The following is a 22,350-nucleotide window of genomic DNA, read 5'->3' on the forward strand; positions in this document are numbered from 1 at the left end:
TCTTAATGCAGTAAATATGTGAACGCATGCGAAGTATTTGAGCAGTTTTCTGTAGCAGATGAAGTTAATACTCATGTTTTTTTTTATCAGGAAGTAGAATTTGTTAAGAATTCTTTTATATTTTTTCCAAATTTAAAGAAAAGGTGGGCAAGAAAAACTGCACGAGAAGGTAATGATTAATCCTTTAGCCTAAAGGTATTAGCAGTAATACTGGAGTAAACTTTGAAACATTCACAATCTTAAAGAAAAAATGAAAAACTGTATTATAAAAATGTCTTCTAGGGGTTGGTATTCTGGCACAGTGGGTTAAGCTGCTGCCTACAATACCATGTGAGTGCCACTTGGAGTCCTGGCTACTCCACTTTCAATCCAGCTCTGTGCCAATGTGTCTGACAAAGCAGCAGAAGATGGCCCCAATAGGTGGGTCCCTGTGGAGTTCCAGGCTCCTGACTTTGGCCTAGCCCAGCCCTGGCCATTGAGGTCATGTGGGGAGTGAACCAGTGGATGGAAGATCTCTGTCTCTCTGTCTCTGTCTGTAACTCTGCCTTACAAATAAATAAATAAATCTTTTGTTAAAGTATCTTCTAGACCACATTTACTAGATTTCCAGATTTCTATCTGTAACTTGGTTCCTTAAAACATTTCATGAAAACAGTTTTTTTTAATTATCAAATATGTGTCCTCCTAAGACTTTACTACCTGCTTTTGAATCTCAGAGAAGTTCTAGTTTCTGACCAGTCTTCATGTGTCAGAGCTAGTCAGTTCTTTCCATTTTTTTTCCCTTTGCACAAAATCTGAAAAAATCATCATTGAATATCTAGAAATTTTACCACTAGGCTGTTCTTTACAGTGGTCATGAAAGCTTAATTCTGGGCAAATCTCAAATCTCAGAGAAAAACACTGACAGTAGTTCTTTATGTATCACTGTTTTTTTCATGGATGCATCAAGAATCAGCTTTTTCTATTGAGTCAAAATCTCCATTTTGTTTTGGTACACTAGTGAGCATAGGAAGACCTGATTTCATCCCTGGAATAAAGGTCTTGCTGTTCCCTTGACAGACATGCTTCCATACAGGTTTGATCAGCCAAGCCCTCATCTTTCTCAAGATAGAACTCCTGTGGTCATTTTTCATCGGTGTTGGCACCTATAATGGAACCAATTTGCCATCCCTACTGCAGGCTAAAATCATCAATGAATCCTCTCCAGCTTGACAAATTTTTCACAAAAGAAAATGATAAGAATGGTTATCTCTAATACAGGACAACTGCTTTAGGAAACTTCAGTGAGTTTGGGGGGCATAGAAGCAAAACATTAAGACTGTGAAATAAGGGCATGCTCTTTTTTTTTTTTTTTTTTTATTACAAGCATAGCTTATTTCCTGGGAAAAATAAAACAATAAAAAGATCCCATTGCTTCCAACAATGCTGTCTCATTGAATTATATCATTGTTCATTAGTAGTACAGCATGTTTTTTATAATCATTTCTGTGCATAGCATCATTATGCTTAAAGATACTGCCATGATGTTATGATACTTCTTAGTCCTGTTGGATTTCTGCTCTAAATGGCCACAAATAGAGTTTAATGGAGTATGTAACTCATCAGAATGTCACCAGCAAAGTTCCCCATGTTCCTTCATGGTGATTATGTTAGTTGCTTATAAAAATAAGATTAGTTACCAAGGTTATGGCTATGACCATTAGCTTCATGTATTACCACCAACTGCTTGGAGGTTTTGGTCATATATTTGAAAGCATCTACCAAATTCTGTTATTCACAAAGAAAAGGAAATCTATATCAGGAAGATAGTTTTCTGGGCTTGCATTTGGCACAGCTGTTAGGACACCACTTGGCACAGCCATGTCTCATATCAGAGTACCTGGGTTCTAGTTCCAACCCCACTTTGTATTTCAGCTTCTTATTTAATGCTCACCCTGGGATGCAGGAGATGTTCGCTCAAGAACAAGAATCCCTGCTATCCACATGGGTCTTCTGATTTCAGCCTCATCGAGGCCCAGCTGTTACAAGTATTTGGGGAATTAACCAATGAATGAAAGATAGCCTCCCCTCCCCTTTTTCTGACTTTCATATAAAATGAATATAAATAAATAAATTTTAAAGCAGCTCTTTTAAAAAGTTAGTTTTATTGGAGAGAATATTGTTTCAACGTGTTTTAGTACTTAATATAGTAAGTACTTAATACAGTAAGACAAATATTATTCATCAAATATTTTAAAGCCTTCCTTAATAATAAGCAACAAAGGGGCCAGCGCTGTGGCGTATTGGGTTAAAGCCACAGCCTGCAGTGCTGGCATCTCACTTCCGATCCAGCTCCCTGCTAATGTGCCTGGGAAAGCAAGGGAGGATGGCCCAAGCCCTTGGGCCCCTGAACCCAAGTGGGAGAAATGGAAGAAACTCCTGGCTTCTGGCTTTGGATAGGCTCAGCTCCAGCTATTTTGGCTGTTTGGGAAATAAACCAATGGATAGAAGACCTCTATCTCTCAGTCTCTACCTCTCTCTGTAACTTTTTCAAATAAGTAAAATAAAATCTTTTTTAAAATAAGCAACAGAAACAGTGATGAGAGTAGTGATCATAAGGGCCTTTCCTGCATTTTTCTTTTGAGATTTCCATTAGATCAGATTTAGAAGAGAAGAAATTTTAACTTGGATCTGAATCAGCCTGTCATGTCCTTGGGCATATGGATGTTGCCAAGGAAAATAACCTGAGGAGGGACCGTTCTTTATACAGTGTTAAAACAACATCTAAAACCATTCTGTTTTGATTATGAGTATCTAGCGTGCCCAAACTCAATCTGAATTCACCTAGAAGTAGAAGTAATGTGGGGGCCGGCGCAGCGGCTCACTAGGCTAATCCTCCGCCTAGCGGCGCCGGCGCACTGGGTTCTAGTCCCGGTCGGTGCGCCAGATTCTGTCCCGGTTGCCCCGCCGGATTCTGTCCCGGTTGCCCCTCTTCCAGGCCAGCTCTCTGCTGTGGCCCGGGAGTGCGGTGGAGGATGGCCCAAGTGCTTGGGCCCTGCACCCCATGGGAGACCAGGATAAGTACCTGGCTCCTGCCTTCGGATCAGCGCGGTGCGCCAGCTGCAGCGCACCGGCCACGGCGGCTATTGGAGGGTGAACCAACGGCAAAGGAAGACCTTTCTCTGTCTCTCTCTCTCTCTCTCACTGTCCATTCTGCCTGTTAAAAAAAAAAAGAAGAAGAAGAAGAAAAAGTAATGTGGGATCAAAGTGATGTCGGTAAAGTAGCATTCAGCCCCAAGACCTGCTTCAATTCATGCATTAGGGAGTGAATTGCCTAGCAAAGTAATTTTTAATTATTAACCAGTGCCTTGGCCTCAAGTCTCAATACTAGAGCAGACTTTGACAGAGAAATCTATTTCCCACCAGTACTCAAATCCAGGTTTGGAACTTGACCAGACCAGTGGGTATAGAATAAAGAAATGTGAAATAAAAAGCAGGAGAGAGTTTTCTCCCTTTGCTAGTGCCACATAGGCCAGTACCACCCATCCCAGGGCTTCTGAGATCTGGCCCAGCTGCTTGAATGAGTGGGAACCTATGTTTTCAAAAAGGAGAGAGTGCGTTCTGTTCCTCATCCAAAAAAGGAGAGAGATGTTCATGTGTACAATGAGTGTTTGCCAGATTATTAGAGATAATCTTTTAGGATGGGCTCTTCCAGTGCTGGGAAAATCACAGTAAATCACTTCATCATCTTGTGCCGCGGGAGAAGGTAGAGGGATCTGGGTTGGGGTGGAAGAGGGAAGAATGGTAGAAGGGATTCTAATTTTATATTCAGAATTCTTTCATGTGTTACCTCTGTCATGGCTGGGGGGTTGCTTTAAGTTTGCCATGGAGCATGGCGCAAAGGTCTTTTGGAGTAGAAATAATAGCATGGACGTTGTTGTGAAGGGTTATGGTCCCATGCAATAACACATAAAAGCTACCTGTGGCAGGAGTCACAGGAGCAGAGGAGGACAGAGTTGGAGATGTTAGGAACCAGCTTGCAGGGGCTTTGCTTCCCACTGCAAGGACTGACTCTTATTCAGGGATAGTGTGGGGCCAGTCAAGAAGGAAATGATGTTTGAATGGTAATAAAAATAAAACATAGTAAAAGCATTTAAATAAATTTTTGAGGAAGTTCATTCATACCTTTAAAATTCTAACACTTTTCTAACCCTTGTTCATGGGAGCTATTTTTTTAACACAACTAATCACAGCCTATATCATTTTGTGCTCTTCTTTTTTACCTAATTATCTCATTATAATTTTCCATATTTCTATGGAAAATTCTAAGCAAGGGAGTATCCTAATCATGTTTGTCTTAGAAAGATAACTCTGGCAGCAGCACAGAATAATGTATTTGATGGGAAGAGATTCAAAAAGGGATGAAGAGTAAGAAATGTATCAGGTGGTGTTTAGGGAATCCTGTCTGAAGAACCATGAGAGAGTTCTGGGGTAAACATGGATGTTCCTTCCTGAAGCCATATTGTGAATTGAGAACAAGCCCTCTCCCAATTAGCCAAACAGAACTGCTGCCTGATTCTGCTTGGAAAGCTTTCCTCCACCTTCACACTGGCTCAGAAATCTGCCTTTGTGTTGGCTGAGCTGTAACAGACCTCAGGGAGTAACCCAGTATTGATGGATTAACACGGTACACAAAAGCAATTTTCTATGTCCTGGGCAGTACCTGCATGTGGCTCACAGGGACTGTTGTTAGTGCTGTACTTATCATTTGATCCTTAGCCTATTACCCCAGTGGCCGGAGTGTGTGTGTGTGTGTGTGTGTGTGTGTATGATTCTGACATTTTTTCTTGAATAAAGCATTTTTATTATTTTAGCAATATGCATTAATTTTAAGTTTCCACATAAAATTACTTTCAGAATGATATTATGAAGGGTGTACCAGACTATTCAAAGAAAGGATAGATTCTCCTCTGCCCCAGTTTTGCTAATTTATATTTATGGCAAGTGGTTTAATCTGTCTGGTGCCCAGTTTCCTCAGTTTAAAAGTTATAGGGATTTTGAACATCTAAAGTGCATAAGCTACTATTTCAACAAAAGCTTTTTAATTATTTTTACTGGGAGTAAAAAATAATTTTGATCTGTTAGTTGATGGAATAATACTCTACAGATTGCATGTTGTCAGGGAGCTGTCACTAAACAAGGTTAGGGAAGCCTGTGAAATGGTTATCGCTGTAGACAGTCTTTATTAAAATGCTTAATTTGATTTTAAGGTTACTTTGATCAGTATTTGAAGAGGCATTCTGAGGTAGTTCCACTGTTATTCAACAGATGTAGAATTAAAGTCATATGCAGTAAACGGCAGGATGAATAAGGTTTGGGGAGCAAACTGGTTGCTTCTTTCTTCCCCTCTTCCTCTCTAACCTCCCCTCTTCTCTTCCTCCTTGAAAAGAGGGCAACCTTTATGTTACAGTAGTAGATTCATAGTAACTGAGTGTAGATGACAGTTAATCCAGTATACTTTTAGAGATTTTAAAACGATTTGAAATAGTACTTTTATATAATCTGACCTTAAATTTTAGCTTCCTTTTTTAATTGAAAGTAGAAATCAAAAAGAAAAGAAAACCCTGTTCCTGTCATGAAAAGTTCCTATTACTATACTAACTTGTTTAGGAAAGACTTTTAAATTTCTCTATAATTATTTGAACTTAGATACATACCTTTCCAATTCCAAAAAAGGCTATCAAGTTACTCCTTGCCTATAATTAATTTGATACTATGTATTAAATTATCTTTGCAGATTTGTTTTTCCTTAATGTCCTAAAATATTTTATCAATGAAAGAGAAGGAACCACAACATAGAACTTCTGTCAGATGATCTACAGTAGTGAAAACAGACTGATAAAAGTGCCAAGAAGCACCTTAACTCTCCCTGGAGAAAGCACTGCCACATTTGGGCCACCATGAAACTTGTACACCACTTTGCATATATACCTATACACTTTCTTTGGTGAATTCCTGTATCTGATTTTAATTTTTGAATAAATAAGGGTTTTTTTTTTAAAGGTGGATTTATGTTATATTGGCATATTGTCTATTTAAAAAAAAAACACTACTGTCTACTGAAAAAAAACACTATTTTGTTTCCACAGAAACCTGCTAATATTTTAGTTATGGGTGAAGGTCCTGAGCGAGGAAGAGTAAAAATTGGTATGTTATATCTTTGATAAGTCACAGTGTAGCACTCTTGTAAAATTTTTGCAGGCAGCTATATATCACTTCTAATTCTTGCTGTAATAATATGCATATATTCATGTAGTTCCATATATTAAAAGGCTTTTCTAAAGAATATACATAAAAGTGAAAAATGTTAAGGTATCAGACAATCTTTAGAGACTGAAGTGTTCTAGTTATGACAGAAGCTGTGCAAGTTTCCTAGAAACCTCTGCCTTGATTAAACAGAGCCTGTAGGTGAGTGGTTTCTATTTCTGTTAGAGGCCAGCCTCACCTTAGTCACAAGGGCATACAGCATGTTAATAATTCTGCCATCAGTCCTAGTCACCTGAGCCAGACTAGATGAGAACACAGGCCTTGTTGACCTCAGCTAGATTAGTGCTGACCCACTCTAGAGATCACAAGGCCTAGTAGGAGTAGAAGTTTCGTGCTCACAAGACTGTCTTCTAGTATCCTTTCCTGACAGGGAAGAAATGGACTGGCATTCTGTACCTTGACAGGTGTTCTGAGAGCTCTGTTTTCTTACATGTCAAATAAAATTTTACCCATTTCTAGTCTGATATTCTGTTAGGATAGAACTAAATTTATTTATACAACTATTTTTTTTCCATTGTCATTTCCAAATTATGTTTGTCCCATATTTTTAGTTTTGTGTGTGTATAGAGGAAAGGTTATAACTACATTATAGCAATTTAAAGGCAGTAGGATCGTAGGAGTATATAACAAAATTAATAGTAATTTTGGATTGCAAGTTTTAATGTGAATTAGAAGTGTCAACTATGTGTGCCACTTCACCAACAAAAAAATATTTAATATTCTTAACCCCTCTTCCCTACCCTCCCTTGTAAATTCCCCCAGTTTCACCCTCTACTTCTAATTAGACTCTTGGAATATTTTTATGATACAAACTTTTCAATTTTGTAGTTGTGAGAACACTTGATGAACCTCAACATATTCCATGCCAGTGGCTTTCTTTGAGAACCAGGCCCTGTCCAGTCCTTACATTAGTGCTAGCAAATGCCTAGTAAATCCTTACACATGCTTCTAAAGGAATTGGTCCAGTTCAGCTTGGTGGCATCAAATTCAAACACACATTCAAAGATACAAAAGAGAAAAGTACCAGCCAAACAGTAGCTTCATGTGTGTTCTTTATGATTTGGGGGAAATTTACCTAACACTTAAAATAGTCTTACTTGGAATTACACTTCTGTATAATATATATGATGTGGGCAGGTTTGGGTGATGCTACTTCTTAAAGCATTCACATTAAAGAAGAAAATTCTTCTGTAAACCAGTATTTCGTATTCTGACTCATGGTTTTAATTCTTTGCCACATTTTAGATTTTTATTCTAGTTTCATGATTAAGTTGATTAACACATGATTAATTTCATTAGAAAATGTATTATTACGAGAGTAAAAACTAAACTTATCAAGTGGTGGATGAAGTCTGAAATTTTTGCATAGGTGGTATGTATGAATAATGACCATTCATCCTATGTAAGGCTAAAGCTGTGTGAACAGTACAGATGATACTGTTAGGAATAGAGATATGAAAAAGACACAGTTTTTGCCTTTAGGAAGATTATACGTTAGCAGGATGAGCAGCCATGCCCAAGTAACTACCTTATATGTTAAGCTATATTAAATGCCATCAGTTATATGTAAGCTGTGGTCCACCTCTGAGGTATGAGTTTGTACTGTTGTCAGATTACTTAGCTTCTTTAACCTGAGTTTCCTCATCAGAAAAAAGATGTGATTGAACTTAGGTGACCTTTAAAGTCTGCCAGCTTAAAACAAAATACTATGATTCTTTGAAAGTGCAATTCAGCCCGAATAAATGGGGGAAATAGTAGTGTTAAATACTGTTTAGCTGTAGTTTATCAATTTCTGATGAGCTACACCAGTGAACAAGCTTGTTGATGCAAATAATGGGAAGCCTTACTCTCACTGTGCACGTGACCAGTACAAAGAATGGCAGTGTAGCTCAACAACCCTGTCCCCAGTGGTGCTGTGACAGAGGGCAAGAAACCTGCCCCAAGGAGTAGGGTAACCCTAGACCTCTGGCAGCAGGGCGTGTCTATAACCTAGTTAAAGAGCCGGGTGACAATAGTTTGAAAAGAATGAAAACCTCAAACTCATTTTATATTTAGACTTCTAAAAAGGGTAAAATGTTTTTGTAGCCTTTTGTTCTCCAGAATTTATCACATCTTATGTATCTTACTAAATAACAGTGCTAAAATTAGACTTGTAAAAATCTATTTACTTACCAGCACTGTTGTTTTTTATTTTACAGCTGATATGGGCTTTGCCCGATTATTTAATTCACCTTTGAAGCCTTTAGCAGATTTGGATCCAGTGGTTGTAACATTCTGGTATCGAGCCCCAGAACTACTTCTTGGAGCAAGACATTATACCAAAGCTATTGGTGAGTAAAACTATTAAAATTCATGACTTTCTGAAAGCTTCTGTGAAAGTTATATATTGCTCTATATTTTAAAATAAAGTAATGTAGCAAATTATAAAAGTAAGAGCAAAAACTAACCCAGAATTCTACTACTTAGAAATACTACAGTTAGCTTTAGGCTTATATCTTTGTACACATCTCTTTCTGTATTAAAATATAGATACTTAGGCTTTTTTTAATAAATGGGATCATACTATGCATTCTGTTTCATTAAATGTTTATTTTATGTAAAAGTCTTATATTTAATTTTACTTGGAAAGAAATAAAACAGTAAAATTTTCAAATCTTTGAACTTCAGACAAATGCTTCTTTCACGAGAAAATACCAGCTTCTAAAAGATCTCCCTTAAATTAAAGGAAAAGGATTATGTAAAAGAAATTTAGACATTTAGGATACTTTAATCTACTTCTACATATTTTATAGTACTTCTCCATTACAAAGAATTAGGAAATTGGTGCTCTTATACTTTCTCTACCATTTCCATTTTTGAGCTCCATTAATAATATCATCATCTTCAGTTTGTCAGGGTTTATATTTTCTTGTCTGTTTTCTAATAGTGGTCCCTGGTGTGTATTCTGTAAGTTATATACTATAATGAAATGCTCAGCTGCCACAGTCCTTTCACCACCTCTCCATTACTGACATCTTTACTCTGTTTCATTGTGTTTGGTCAAGTTTTATCAAATTATTTTTTCTTCTGTGCTTCACCTTTCTTTTTTTCCTTTGTTGTGTGTCTTTATTGCCTCCTTAGCTTGCTGTGTGTTCTCCAGTTTGATCAAGTACTCCTCCATTGTCTTTTGGCATCAAAGCTGCTGTTGAAGCTCATGCCAGTCTTATTCTCAATTATTGGTAGATTACCTAGGGATTCTTTTCTTTTTGAAAAACAGATAGGACTTCTCATCCTATATTTGGATGTATATTTGGCTACTAGGTGGGCACATTTAGTCTGAAGTTCATGTCACATATCTGTGCAGCATTCTCTGTGCAGTCCTTTGGTTTCCTCCCCAGGGCTTTCTATTTCTCTTTCATAAACTTGGGGTAGCCAGGTATTGGTCTTTTTGGATTGACCTTTTGTACCATTTTTCTTCTCATATTTTTCTGTCTTTTCTATTTCTATAAACCCCTTCTTGTTCTCTGATGATGACTTTTACATAGTATGTGGTATTGTTTTATGGAAAGCTTTTCAAATATCTGTTAGGACAGTGACTAATGGTGCTTTTTGCAATGTGTAGTATTGTCAGAATTATTATCTGTGTTTTCTTTATAGGTCCTCTTTTCATTTGTGTATTTTGCTTTCTCACTTCTACTGTTTCAGATCCTTTGACTGTCTCTTTGTATTTAAGGGTCAGGTTATAAAAACCCACTTGAGGACGTTGTGTACATAGATCATGAGGCTTGTAGACTGGGAATCCAACAGAGAGCCACCGTTACCTGGGGAAACCCTAAATGCCAGGACTACAGATCCTTCCTCTGAGGATGTCCAAAATCTTCAAGAATCCTCCAACTTTGACCATCCGAGATTGATGATAGTGGGACAGTAAGATCACCTTTTCAAAATGTGTACCTTGGAGCTGGCACCGCAGCATAGCAGGTAAAGTTGCTGCCTGCAGTGCTGGCCTCCCATATGGGTGCTGGTTGGAGTCCGGGCTGCTCCTCTTCCAATCTAGCTCTCTGCTGTGGCCTGGGAAAACAGTGGCCCCTTGGAAAGTCCCTGGGCCCCTGCGCCCATGTGGGAGACCCAGAAGAAGCTCCTGGCTCCTGCCTTCAATTCGGTGCACCTCTAGCCATTGTGGCCATCTCGGGAGTGAAACGGCAGATGGAAGACCTCCCCCCCCCCTTCTCTCTGCCTCTCTGTAACTCTGCCTTTCAAATAAATAAATAAATCTTTACAAACAAAGCAAATAAACAAACAAAATGCATACCTTGTAGTTGGTATTTCCAAGTACAAAATCATTCCAGAGTTATAGAAAACAAATCTGATCTTCACTCAGCATGAATCCTGTGGACTAAGGCTGCCTTTGTGCTGTTTTGTCTGCCTTTCATCTTCAGGAAAGTTGTTACACATTTCTGCCTAAAACAGGTCTTCACATATCCAGTTTTTCTCTTTTCATTCAGGCTTTGATCAAAATAACTACCTCTTCAGACAGAACTTCCTGATCACAGTCTGAAATAGTTCCTTGCCTTCCCTCTTCCTCTACTTACTACCACATTTTTGTCTTCATCACCCAAATGCTATCTCTAAGCCACTAAAACAGAGAGCCCTCTCTTAGCTGTTCACCATTATCAACCAGTGCCTTGGTATGTAGTTGTCTTTGTTGAATGAATGAATGAATCTTGTCCCTGAGAATCTTCCTTTTCTTACTGTGTGGATTTGCATTCTTACTGCTTTGCTGTTATTTAATGTATACTCAAGAACAGAAAAGGAGAAATAGTTGTGATCATTCCCTCCTGTTTTATCCAGCATCTTTTCCAAAAATCTTGATGTTCACATTTTACTTTATAGATATGTCATTAAGATGTGGAAATTCTCTGTACTATCTTTTCAACTTTTTATAAATATAAACCTATTCCAAAATGCAATTTTTACTTTTTTAAGTATCAGAAGGAAATATACAAATCATTTAAGCTAATTTTATTTTTGAATACATGTTAGTACCTCAACATACATTTGGATGTCTTTTTTTGCAAGTGTGCTCTAAATGCATTTAAGATGCCAGTGTAAACTAACATGGTACACCACTATTTTTCTGACCTATGAAATAAATATTTAAAAGCTGTGTTACTTTTGGTAAGATATAGTAGCAGACCATGCAAATAAAGTCTTTGCTTCCATTTACGAAACACCTAAAACTATGAATTTGTTTAAATTGAGTAAATTGAATAAAAAATATAATCACAGAAGCTTGTTACCATGGCTTATTGTTTAATTATTTTTTTGTTTCTCTGAAGAAACTGATACTGAGAACATTATGAAGATTTGTATAACCTGTTATTCACTCAGATGTCCTACTGTCCAGCACTTTTAATACAGGATGTGTGTCACAAAGCCAAACCACTAGTAGTTAGAAAGGTAGATTCCCACATTCCAATGGCTGCGTAATTTGGGAGCAAGTCCTTTAAAACTTAGGAGAAACCTATTTGAATGCAAATTATAGTCCTCATTCCTAAAAGGTTTACAATTCCGTTGAGAAAACGGTATGAATAAATGCATAAAATCATTTTTATATTTGAACTATGAAAGTCAAAAGGGCTGCCAGTCTGAATTGAAGTATTATCTGTCATGGAGGATGGGGCAGTAGGGTGCTGTTGTTTGGCAAGACATTTTGTCCTTTTGCCTCATTTTCTGAAAATGAGAGTATAGCCTGAGTCCTGTCTTAGGTGTCCTTCAACCCTGAAAGGTCCATGGCTTTATAGAAAAACAACTGCCTTTGGAGCCAGGATGGTCACAGGGGCAACAGACTTGGCTGCAACTGATTGAAACCATAGTCAGGGCCATTTCCTCAGTAGTGCTGATCTCCACTCATCCCCACCAGCCAGTGTACACCTTACTTGGCCAATACCAGTCTTGGAAAACACTTTCCTTCTATCAAAACATTGATTCAGAAAGTTATAATGTAGATATCTTACTATAATTGTTTTTTTTTTTATTTCTTTGTTTGAAAGTAAGAGAGAATTCATACACCATTTTTAATACAAGTTTTTAAAAGTAAGAATCGGGAAGTATAAAATGAACTTCTTTCTCTAGTCCAATCTTCACCACACAGTCCCATTCCCCACTGCTACCCACACAGATATCCTAAAGGCCCAAGAAAGTGCTTAACAAATCCCCCACACCACCATTAAAGGCACTTGGCAGGAACTTAACTATCTCATAGTTGTAGTAGGACAGTCAGTGGAAGAACCTTTATGGTTGAACATACGTATAATTTGCTGAATACAATCCATATATTCACTTTAACAACATCATAGAGAAAACTTAAATCTGTTACTGGGCTTCAGTGGATAACATTAAGCTGAAGGCTACAAGAAACAAAACTTGGGGAAAATAATCTGGTCTGAACACTTCAAACTTACATCTGCTTACCCTCTAGTACAGAAAGATTACAGTGTTTTGGTCATTTATTCAGTGTACACACTACAACCTGAATCATTATACCAAAGATAGAACTAATAGTCTAGTAAGTATTGTAATTTCAGGGACAGACTTTAAATTCCATTTTCAGTATTTTATTTTTATGTTTGCTTGGTGGACTTTGGACAGAGACTGAAAGAGTATCACTCTCTAAGTCATTGTCACTAAAGCAGTCTAAAAAACTTTACTAATCACATGGTAATTTGGAGAAACTCAGGTGTTTGTCCTCAAATAGCTGAATGTCCACAGAACATATGGCATTCTGCAGTGTGGGAAATATACAGTAAAACAGGGAAAATGAAATGAAAACTTACTCTCTTTTATTAGGATAGAAACTTGGTGTTAGTACACCTGTTGTTTACAATAATTTTGACCCCCCCACCCCCAGTTTGAGTACATGAAGCATGCCAGTGCCTACCTCCTTTGTCTGCTTAGCTCAGTGGCTACACATAAGCAGCACAGATTTTGAGAAATAGATATTTATTTGTTTTTAATCTGGAAGGTCTTTTTGTCAGGAGTTAGGCAGGTAAGTGAGCAGAAGAGAGACTCTTCTGTGAATCTGGCACAGACTCAGGGTGGGGGGCAAATTAGGAAAGGGAGACTTATTTACAAAGAATGAAAAATTTAAAGTAACATACTGATTAGCTGACTCAAAGTTCATGATTAATGTCTGGGTCAGGATTTTGAAGAAAGAAAGGGTGGTAAACCTGATAAAGGTGAGAGAAAATAGGAAATACTAAGAAAGAGGTTGCTACGGTGAGATCAAGCAAGATTCAGTAAACTGTTTTCCTACTTACCTGACTTTTTATTAGAAAAACAGGATAGTATTAATGATAGCTAAACTGTTTACCTCTCATCTTCCTTCATATTTTATTTTTGTCATTGGAATTTTTGATAGCTAACCAGATAAATGCTTATAATGTCTTTAGGATATAGGATGAGTAGAGCTTTAAACATACAAAATGATCCGTCATCTCTTTGGTGATCCTGCTTAGCTTGTCTACCTGGCCACTGTGATTATCAAAGATCAAATTTATATGGGTTACTCATATAAGAATAATAATTTAAAAATTGGCTGGTACCATGGCTCACTAGGCTAATCCTCCGCCTGTGGCGCCGGCACTTGGTTCTAGTCCCTGTCGGAGCACCGGATTCTGTCCCGGTTGCTCCTCTTCCAGTCCAACTCTCTGCTGTGCCCCGGGAGTGCAGTGGAGGATGGCCCAAGTCCTTGGGCCCTGCACCCACATGGGAGACCAGGAGAAGCACCTGGCTCCTGGCTTTGGATCAGCGCCGGCCGTGGCAGCCATTGGGGGGTGAACCAATGGAAAAGGAAGACCTTTCTCTCTGTCTCTCTCTCTCACTGTCCACTCTGCCTGGGGGGTGGGGGGGGACTAGTTTTCCCATTTATTTATTTGAGAGAGAGAAATGGATCTTCCATCAGCTGGTTCACTCCCCCAAATGACCATGTGTGGGCCAGGCTAAAGCCAGGAGCCAGGAACTCCATCCTGGTCTCCCACATGGTGGCAGGAGCCCAAGTACTTGGGCCATCTTCTGCCGCCCTCCTATGTGTATTAGCAGGAAGCTGGATTGGAATCAGAGCAGCTGGGACTAGAACTGACACTTGTATATGGGATGCTTGCTTTGCTAAACCCACTACATCCCAGCACTGCTTCTCCCCTCCATTTACTTTCTTTTACTAAAAACAAGAGCTTGGCCTATAAAGGGGATTGAAAAAGTTTGGAAAATAGCATTCAAAGACAAGCTATTTTGATGGCAAAAATTTTGAAATCCATATATATGAGGGGCCTTCAAAAATTTCATGGAAAAAATTTTAATTTGTCCCAATGCTTATTTATACTGATGATCGGTATTGAGTAGATCATTCCAAAACCACTTCTGAATAGGATGACTGCACATTGGACTTATTAGCGTAGAGAAGTTAACATAGTCAGTTTAGGATTTTGCTAAGAGTAGAAGTGGAATATTTTCAACTTTAAATTCTAAATTGGTATATTGATTTTGTCAGTATACCAATTTAATAGTTATGTTGATTTCAAATTTAATGTGAATGATAGTAAACCTGTATCTTGTGAATGAAAGAAATTTGCCTTTTTTGTATACAAAGAAATACATTTGGCCTATGTAAATAATTCCTATGAATTTTTAGTCTCATACTTAAAGTAGTATTTTGCTCCCCATTTGCTTATGTTTCTTTGTAAATACTTAAAAAATCTGACACTGCTGTGGCATAAAAAATACTTTGAAAGATAAACTGTTCACAGGGAAATGTATTTCATTAGAATATTTTAGGTCAGGCATTGTCTTTTTCTTGTTGGAATTGCACCTTGCTAAGAGTGCTAACAGGAGGGTAATTATTAGACTTTACAAATTAGTAACTAAATAAACAAGATAAAGACAAGTATTTTATCACAAAAAAATTGTGCTTATTTTTGGCAAGGGCACAATTTGAAAGGCTGTTTGGATTTTCTGTTTAGTTTTTGTTTAGTTTTGTTTGTTTGTGGTTCCCATGCTTTGTGTGCAGCTTTGTATTTATTTTGTAGATAAGGTAATGTTTGGGACATTTAAAACTCATCAAAATCCAGCTAATCAGTTTTATTAGTTTTATAATGGAAACACTGGGTGGGGTGGAGGTATAATAGGGAATGAAGAATTGGGAATGGGAGTGTGGGGGCTATTTACAAACAATGTTCCCTGATATTTAGTAATTATAATTGCTTAGGAACTAATATGACTATTAGGGAAGAAAAGAAAAAGACTCCCACCAAAATAAAAATGCATTTTCTTTTGGAAAGAACCACTTTATTTTCCTCCTTTCTTTTTCTTTTTTCCTTTCCTTTTTTTTCTTTTCTTTTTTTTTTCTTTTTATTTTAAAGATATTTGGGCTATAGGGTGTATATTTGCAGAACTACTAACGTCAGAACCAATATTTCACTGTCGACAAGAGGACATCAAAACTAGTAATCCTTATCACCATGACCAGCTGGACAGAATATTCAATGTAATGGGATTTCCTGCAGGTACACATTATGTTTTTGTTTTTGTTTTTAAATCACTGTTGTTTGAACTTAGATATCTTCATTGGAAAGATGTATATTTTTAGTTGATGAAAGCTATTTGTACTTGATGCTTTGTTTTTATTACTTGTATTTATCAAAGATTGACAGAAATAGCAAAATTTGTAGAATTCACAAGAGTATTAACATGCAAAATATTTGTGGATTTCCTGAATTTGAGTATTTTTTGTTTTGTTTTGCTTTTGTTTTGTTGTTTGATATTTAATATGATACAATATTTGCAATATCTATATTAGAAGGGTGTTTTTGGTTCTTACCAGTAGAAACTATAAATCAAATTCAGTAGTAGAATTTTTTTTTATTGCAGCACATTTAATACTGCTAGTTCTTGACATTTGAATAAAAATTTTGAACATTATTTAGGGCACTATGAACAGTATATTGGACATTTTTGCTCTCTGACCCTCATCACTAAAAGTGTTGTGTTGGAACAGTCAGAATGTGGGCTAAGGCATTGCACTCCACCAGCTGCTAGCCCTGAGTTTCACAGCAGGGAAACAGTCCTCAGGTGTCCAGTTCCTGGCATTACATCTCTCCAGCTACAGCCCAGGCTCTAGGTATACCACAGAATGGTGATTCTTCATTCACCAAAAACTCCCCAGAGGTTCAGTAAAATGGCAAATTGTTTAAAAGACACCAATAATTTTGAATCATTTAGTACTTAATAGAAATTGTTTTTCATTAGAAATATTTCTCAAGTCACTGTAACCCAAGACAAATACAGAAATACCTGAGGGTTTCTCCAAAATATCTGAGGGTTACCTCTCTCCACAATTTGTCAACAGTTTTGGAAAGATGACTTTGTCGTGATGGAATTTCTTTTATTCACTAAATATTTATGAGTAACTGCCATGTGTCAATACTGTCTTAAGTAAAACATTGATATAACAGACATGATTCCTGCCCTGGTGTGGTTTACATTGTACTGCTATAAGTAGAATGTTTAAAGAATAGCTATGTTCTGAGCAGATAGAGAAGAATGGCCTTTACTTCCTGCTTCTGAATTTGTCCACTATTTCTGAGGCCCACAGGAATGCAGCTTAGGGGAGAGGGTGGGAGTGGTGATGGCCCATAGTGGAGAGGATCCTTAATGTGTGGCTCGACAGTTAGGGTGGGCTGTTTATGTAAGGGTCCTTGAAGAAGGTGGCCCAGTTTAGACTTGATAAGCTGAAATTTGAGAGTCTACAATGAGTTTTTGAGTACAAGGAATGTGATTTATATTTTAGAAAGATCAGTATGGCAGTGGTGTGTAAAAATCAGAGAGGTGACTGCAGTCAGGGAAACAGGCCTCTTGCTGTAGCAATACTACAGGCAGAAAGAGCACGGAAGGAGAATGGAGGACACAGCTTTGTGTCACTGGGAAGGATAATCTCAAGATTTCTACTTTGAGGAATTGACAAAATAGAGAAATCGGGGCAAGGAAAAAGTAAGGAGGAAATTCCATTTAGGAATTTAAGTAGACATTTAGTTTACATTATGTGATGTCTATGGAGGACAGTTAACAAATATTTTTACCAGTGACTTCAAAGAAAAGCAAACCATGAAAGGCCAATTAAAAGTGAAAGGTGCTTGTCACAGTGCTGCTTGCCTAGTGGGCTTTCATTAAAAGTCTTTGGTATTGATGGAGAAAGCAGGTGATCTGGCATGAGTTGTTGGAGCAACTCTTAAGGCCAGCAAACCTGGCTGAAACATTTTGTTCTTAAAGTTTATTTAACAACTTTTGTTTTACTTAACACCCCAAAAATTATTTAGTAGCTAGGAGTTTTTATTTAGTGTCGGGTAATGTTAATAAAAAAAACCAAGATACCAGCCGATTATTAATATTACTATTTCCATCCTACACCCAGTTCTACTGCAAACAGTTATTACTGGCTATATTGATTGCTGATGTAAATAAGGAAATTGCTGATTTGCCAAGAAGTGTGGTGGAAAAGGAAAAAATAAATTATTGTACTAATAGAAATAGAACTTTTTAATAATAAATAGAAATACTTATAATATTCCTTCCTAGTTATAGTAATTGAGGCAACTTACAATAAATCATATGGAAAGCAAACAATTTAAAAATTTAAAAGATGAACAGATATAAAAGCTATTTAAGCGGATGAGGAATTGTATTTACAGTTCAAGATGTTTAATTGTAGCTGAACATTTATTTGAACTCTGAGCTTCCAGAGAGGCTAAAAGAACAGGAAATATAGTGAAAATGGAGGTAATCTATATTGAAATTCTAAAGAATAGGAACCTAGGCAACATAAAAATTTATCAATGTGTTTCACAGATAAAGATTGGGAAGATATAAAAAAGATGCCCGAACATTCAACATTAATGAAAGATTTCAGAAGAAATACGTAAGTTGGAAAGAAAATAGACATTTGTTGGTTTTTGCTTCTCCAGAATACTCAGTTTAAGATAGAACACTCAACATACTCAACATAACATTACTTCAATAAGTAACTTGATTTATTTACTCTAGTAAATATTTTTCATAGCAGTCTTCATAGGATGATTAAATATTATATGAAAAAATGACTAATAGAGCCAATTTAGATACAGAGGGAAAAGTCAGTTCTTTTCTTTCTGATATTTACTACTTTCTGGAAGCTAGATATTAGTGAAAAATATCACAGCTAAAGAAGTAAGGAACTAAAATAAACCTTAGCAGTTACTCACCTACTCACCTAGGTTGTATAGTCATTTTAAGCAAGTTTTAATACAGAAGAATTATTATTTCAGTTATTTACAAAGCAAGGCCAATGGTTGGGACAGCTTGGTTTGTAAACCTACAGCAAAGGTATTTTAAAGTTACTGGTAAGGCTGAGTTAAACTTTTGACCCAGATGTTGTCTAAAATAATTAAGATGTGATTCATGTGAAAACAGCTACTCAGTATATATTATTCATGGAATTATCTTGCATTTAATCATTGGCATCCATTCAAAAAGTGACTAGTATGGGTATTGAATGAGTTATAAAATTGATTTAATGCTTTTTTTATGCTGATCAGTTATGATCAAAGTAATTCTCTTTGGAAGGACTTGAGCCAATGTAAAATTAACCTCACATCTAATACAGATATTTCATAGTATTTCTCTTTCAGGTATACCAACTGCAGCCTTATCAAGTATATGGAAAAGCATAAAGTTAAACCAGATAGTAAAGCATTCCACTTGGTAAGCTTTAAATAACAATGCTAATGAAATTCATTTTTTCCCCAATTGACTAGCACCACCTGAGACTTTTTTGGGTCAGTTTATATGGTTGATTAGTACTCCTGGAGTACTTTAATCATAAATGCAAAGATCTTGTGTTAGTAAAGACATCAAAAAAAATTTGCTTTTCCAAACCTGTATTATGACCTGACAGACTAATGTTTTGTCATATTAGATTTTCTAAAGGTAGTAATTATGACAATTCTGTGAAGAGCACTAAAAGTTGTATTTAGTGTTTTTCATCTGTTATTTTTAAATTTCAAAAATCTCAGGGATGTATAAAAAAAAACAGTTCCACCTTCTGAAATAATTTCTGCAAACTATTTGGTATTTCAACTCTTGAAAGAATGTTTACAGAATTTTTAACTCCGTGATACTTTTATAAACCTGTGCATTAGATATGCTTCAGGGATGATATGTATTACATGCTTTTTCTGGAGAGTGTGAGAGATGCAGTATTTCTCTATGTGTAATGGAAAGGTAGTTTGACCTAGAATATGTATGAATCTGAACACTAGCAAAGTAATTTGTGATGAGACCATATTCAGTGATTGACAAATTCAGTTTGTTTGCAGTAAAATTTTGTCACCAAGATGTTTTTCACTTTTATGTTTTTAAACTTTTATAACATAATGAGGGGAATTTGTAGAAGCAAGTTATATTTTGCTTGGCTTGAAATTTTTTTAATCCTTTTTCCCGTTTTTTTGTGTTTTTTTGTTTGTTTTTTTTTTTTTTGTAGGGGCATGTGGGAGGCAGACAGTGTAGAGATTTCAAGAGAGAACTCCTATCCATTAATTCACTCCCCCAAATGCCTGCAACAGCCAGGGACTGGGCTGGGCTGGAGCCAGGAGCTGGAAACTCAACGTAGTCTCCCATGTGGGTGGCAGAGACCCAGTTACTGGAACCCTTGCTGCTGCCTCCTAGGGCCTGCATTAGCTGGCAACTAAGGTCAGGGTCTGGAGGCAGGCATTGAACCTAGGTGTTCTGATATGGGGTGTGGGAATCTGAATGCTAGGCAAAATGCCTGCCCCTCAAGTATTTTTAAATGGAAATTCCTTTATCTTGAAAACATGAAATGTTTCCTTTATTGCAACCAGGTCGCTTGGCAAGCATTTCTTGTATTTCTGCTTCTGTTTTATTGTCTTCCTCTACTTCTGATTTTAGAACTTATTTTATCATGTCATATTTTATATCATATATTTCATACCTTATTAGTAATTTGAAAAGCAATGCTTAAACTGTCATATTACCACACATTGTACTATTCAAATCATTTATTCTGATGTACTTAAGACAGGACAATTGGAAGGCTAAGTTAGATCCTTCAAAATCAGACTTTTTAATTCTAACAAAATGATGATAGTGGTGGTAGACTAAAAGTCATGACATAGAGGAATTTCTCTGACTTTTCCCTAATTCCCTACTACTCATTAAAGTCTGAAATAACTCAAAACCATCACCACTGAAAATCTAGAGGTATACCTTATTGCTTTAACTGTTTTGCTTATTAATCCTGGCATGACCTATCTTAACTGTTGATAATCTTGAATGGTCCCATCTGAAACTCTATTGCAATCCATTAAAATTTTTGGGTACTTTAAATAGAAGTCCAGATTTTTTTTCCCTTTCAATCCTAAAAATAAAATTGTGCTTCCATTGAAAGATCATTTAAATTTGAATCTCACCATCTCAGCATTTTATCTGTATTTTTAAAAAAAAGATGTATTTATTTGAAAGGTAGAGTTAGAGAGAGAGGCAGGGAGACAGAGATCTTCCATCGCTCGTTCACTCCTCAAAAAGCCACAGCAGGTGGGGCTGGACCAGGCTGAAGCCAGGAGCTAGGAGCTTCATCCAGGTCTCCCATGTGGGTTGCAATGGTCCAAACAATTGGGCCATCTTCCTCTGCTTTTCCTAAGCCTTTAGTGGGAAGCTGGATTGGAAGTGGAGCAGCTGGGAAATGAACCCGCACCCATGGGGATGCCAACATCACAGGTGGCTGCTTTACCTACTACAGCCCCTTATCTGCATTTTTAAGTCCAGATGTATCTGCTAGTTTATTGGCTTTCAAAGTGTGGACCCTCTCCAGTAGCATTAACATCACCTGGGAACTTGGAAGTGTAGGTCTTGAGCAACTGCCCAGACTTAAATCAGAAACTCCAGTTTGTTTTAGGAAAGCTCTCCAGGAGATTCTGATGGATGTTCAAATCTGAAAACTACTGCATTAGATCAAAGAGGGTAAACTAAGAGACTACAATTTAATCTCTTCTGTCATACATTAGAATTAAATATTCTAGGTCATAGAGTCTTCTGTGGACTATGTTTTGTTTAAAAGTACTGAATGTTCATATTAGAGTGACATTTCTATTGTAGCAATAATAGTAATAGTTGATATTTACATAGTGCTTTCTTTGTGCAGTGCAACACTGGAATTGCTTTCCGTATATTAATTCATTTAATCCTGAAGGCAAACCTGTGATTAAGTTTAATCTACATTTGACAAATGGGGTTACAGAGATGTTAAATAACTTGTCCAACATCTCTTGGCTTGCAAATGTTGATTCAGGATTTGAACTACACAGTCTCCTTCCAGAGTCTCTACTTAAAACCACCACTCTGGGGCCAGCACACCTGGTTCTAGTCCCCGTTACTCCTCTTCCAGTCCAGCTCTCTGCTGTGGCCGGGGAGTGCAGTGGAGGATGGCCCAAGTCCTTGGGCCCTGCACCTACATGGGAGACCGGGAGAGGCACCTGGCTCCTGGCTTCGGATCAGCACAGTGTGCTGGCCACAGCAGCCATTAGGGGGTGAACCAACAGAAAAGGAAGACCTTTCTCTCTGTCTCTCTCTCTCACGGTCCATCCACTCTGCCTGTCAAAAAAAAAAAAAAAAAAAAAACCACTCTGTACTTCCCAAGTTGTATATCACCATACTTATTAGTTTAGTATGGTGCTGTGCAATAGAACCTTCTGTGATGGTCTGCAGAATCTTATACCATAGCCACTAATCAGGTGCAGCTCTGGAACTCTTGAAATATAACTGGTATGACTAGGAAATGGGTTTTTAAAATTTAATTTGGTTTTAATTAATTTTTATCTAAATAGTTGCTTATAGCTAGTATATTATTTGTATTATGATAGTTCCCCCTTAATAGAAAATACAAGAACTTTTGTCTTGTTCTAAATTGCTTAAAGCAGTTTAGATAACATGGGTGAAAAATATCACTGATTAAAAGTCAGAAGA

General features: G+C 37.0%; 1 protein-coding gene across 12 annotated transcripts in view; it reads left to right on the top strand.

Moving 5' to 3' along the window:
- The window catches only part of CDK8 (cyclin dependent kinase 8), a 144,657-nt gene that overhangs the window by 116,727 nt on the left and 5,580 nt on the right, over window positions 1–22,350 (top strand). For 6 of the 12 annotated variants that reach the window (XM_089304419.1, XM_089304420.1, XM_008259887.5 and 3 more), the window contains 5 exons: window positions 6,129–6,186; window positions 8,505–8,636; window positions 15,702–15,845; window positions 18,184–18,253; window positions 19,002–19,074. In XM_089304419.1, the coding sequence (XP_089160545.1) occupies window positions 6,129–6,186; window positions 8,505–8,636; window positions 15,702–15,845; window positions 18,184–18,253; window positions 19,002–19,074 (477 nt within the window). The remainder of the gene's footprint in view (window positions 1–6,128; window positions 6,187–8,504; window positions 8,637–15,701; window positions 15,846–18,183; window positions 18,254–19,001; window positions 19,075–22,350) is intronic. The other 6 variants (XM_017343459.4, XM_089304418.1, XM_051850741.3 and 3 more) reach the window with 3 other exon arrangements.

Source organism: Oryctolagus cuniculus, chromosome 9 (assembly GCF_051225735.1).
Source record: "Oryctolagus cuniculus isolate XC-2025 breed Fujian yellow rabbit chromosome 9, ASM5122573v1, whole genome shotgun sequence".
In the NCBI taxonomy this organism is placed as follows: domain Eukaryota; kingdom Metazoa; phylum Chordata; class Mammalia; order Lagomorpha; family Leporidae; genus Oryctolagus; species Oryctolagus cuniculus.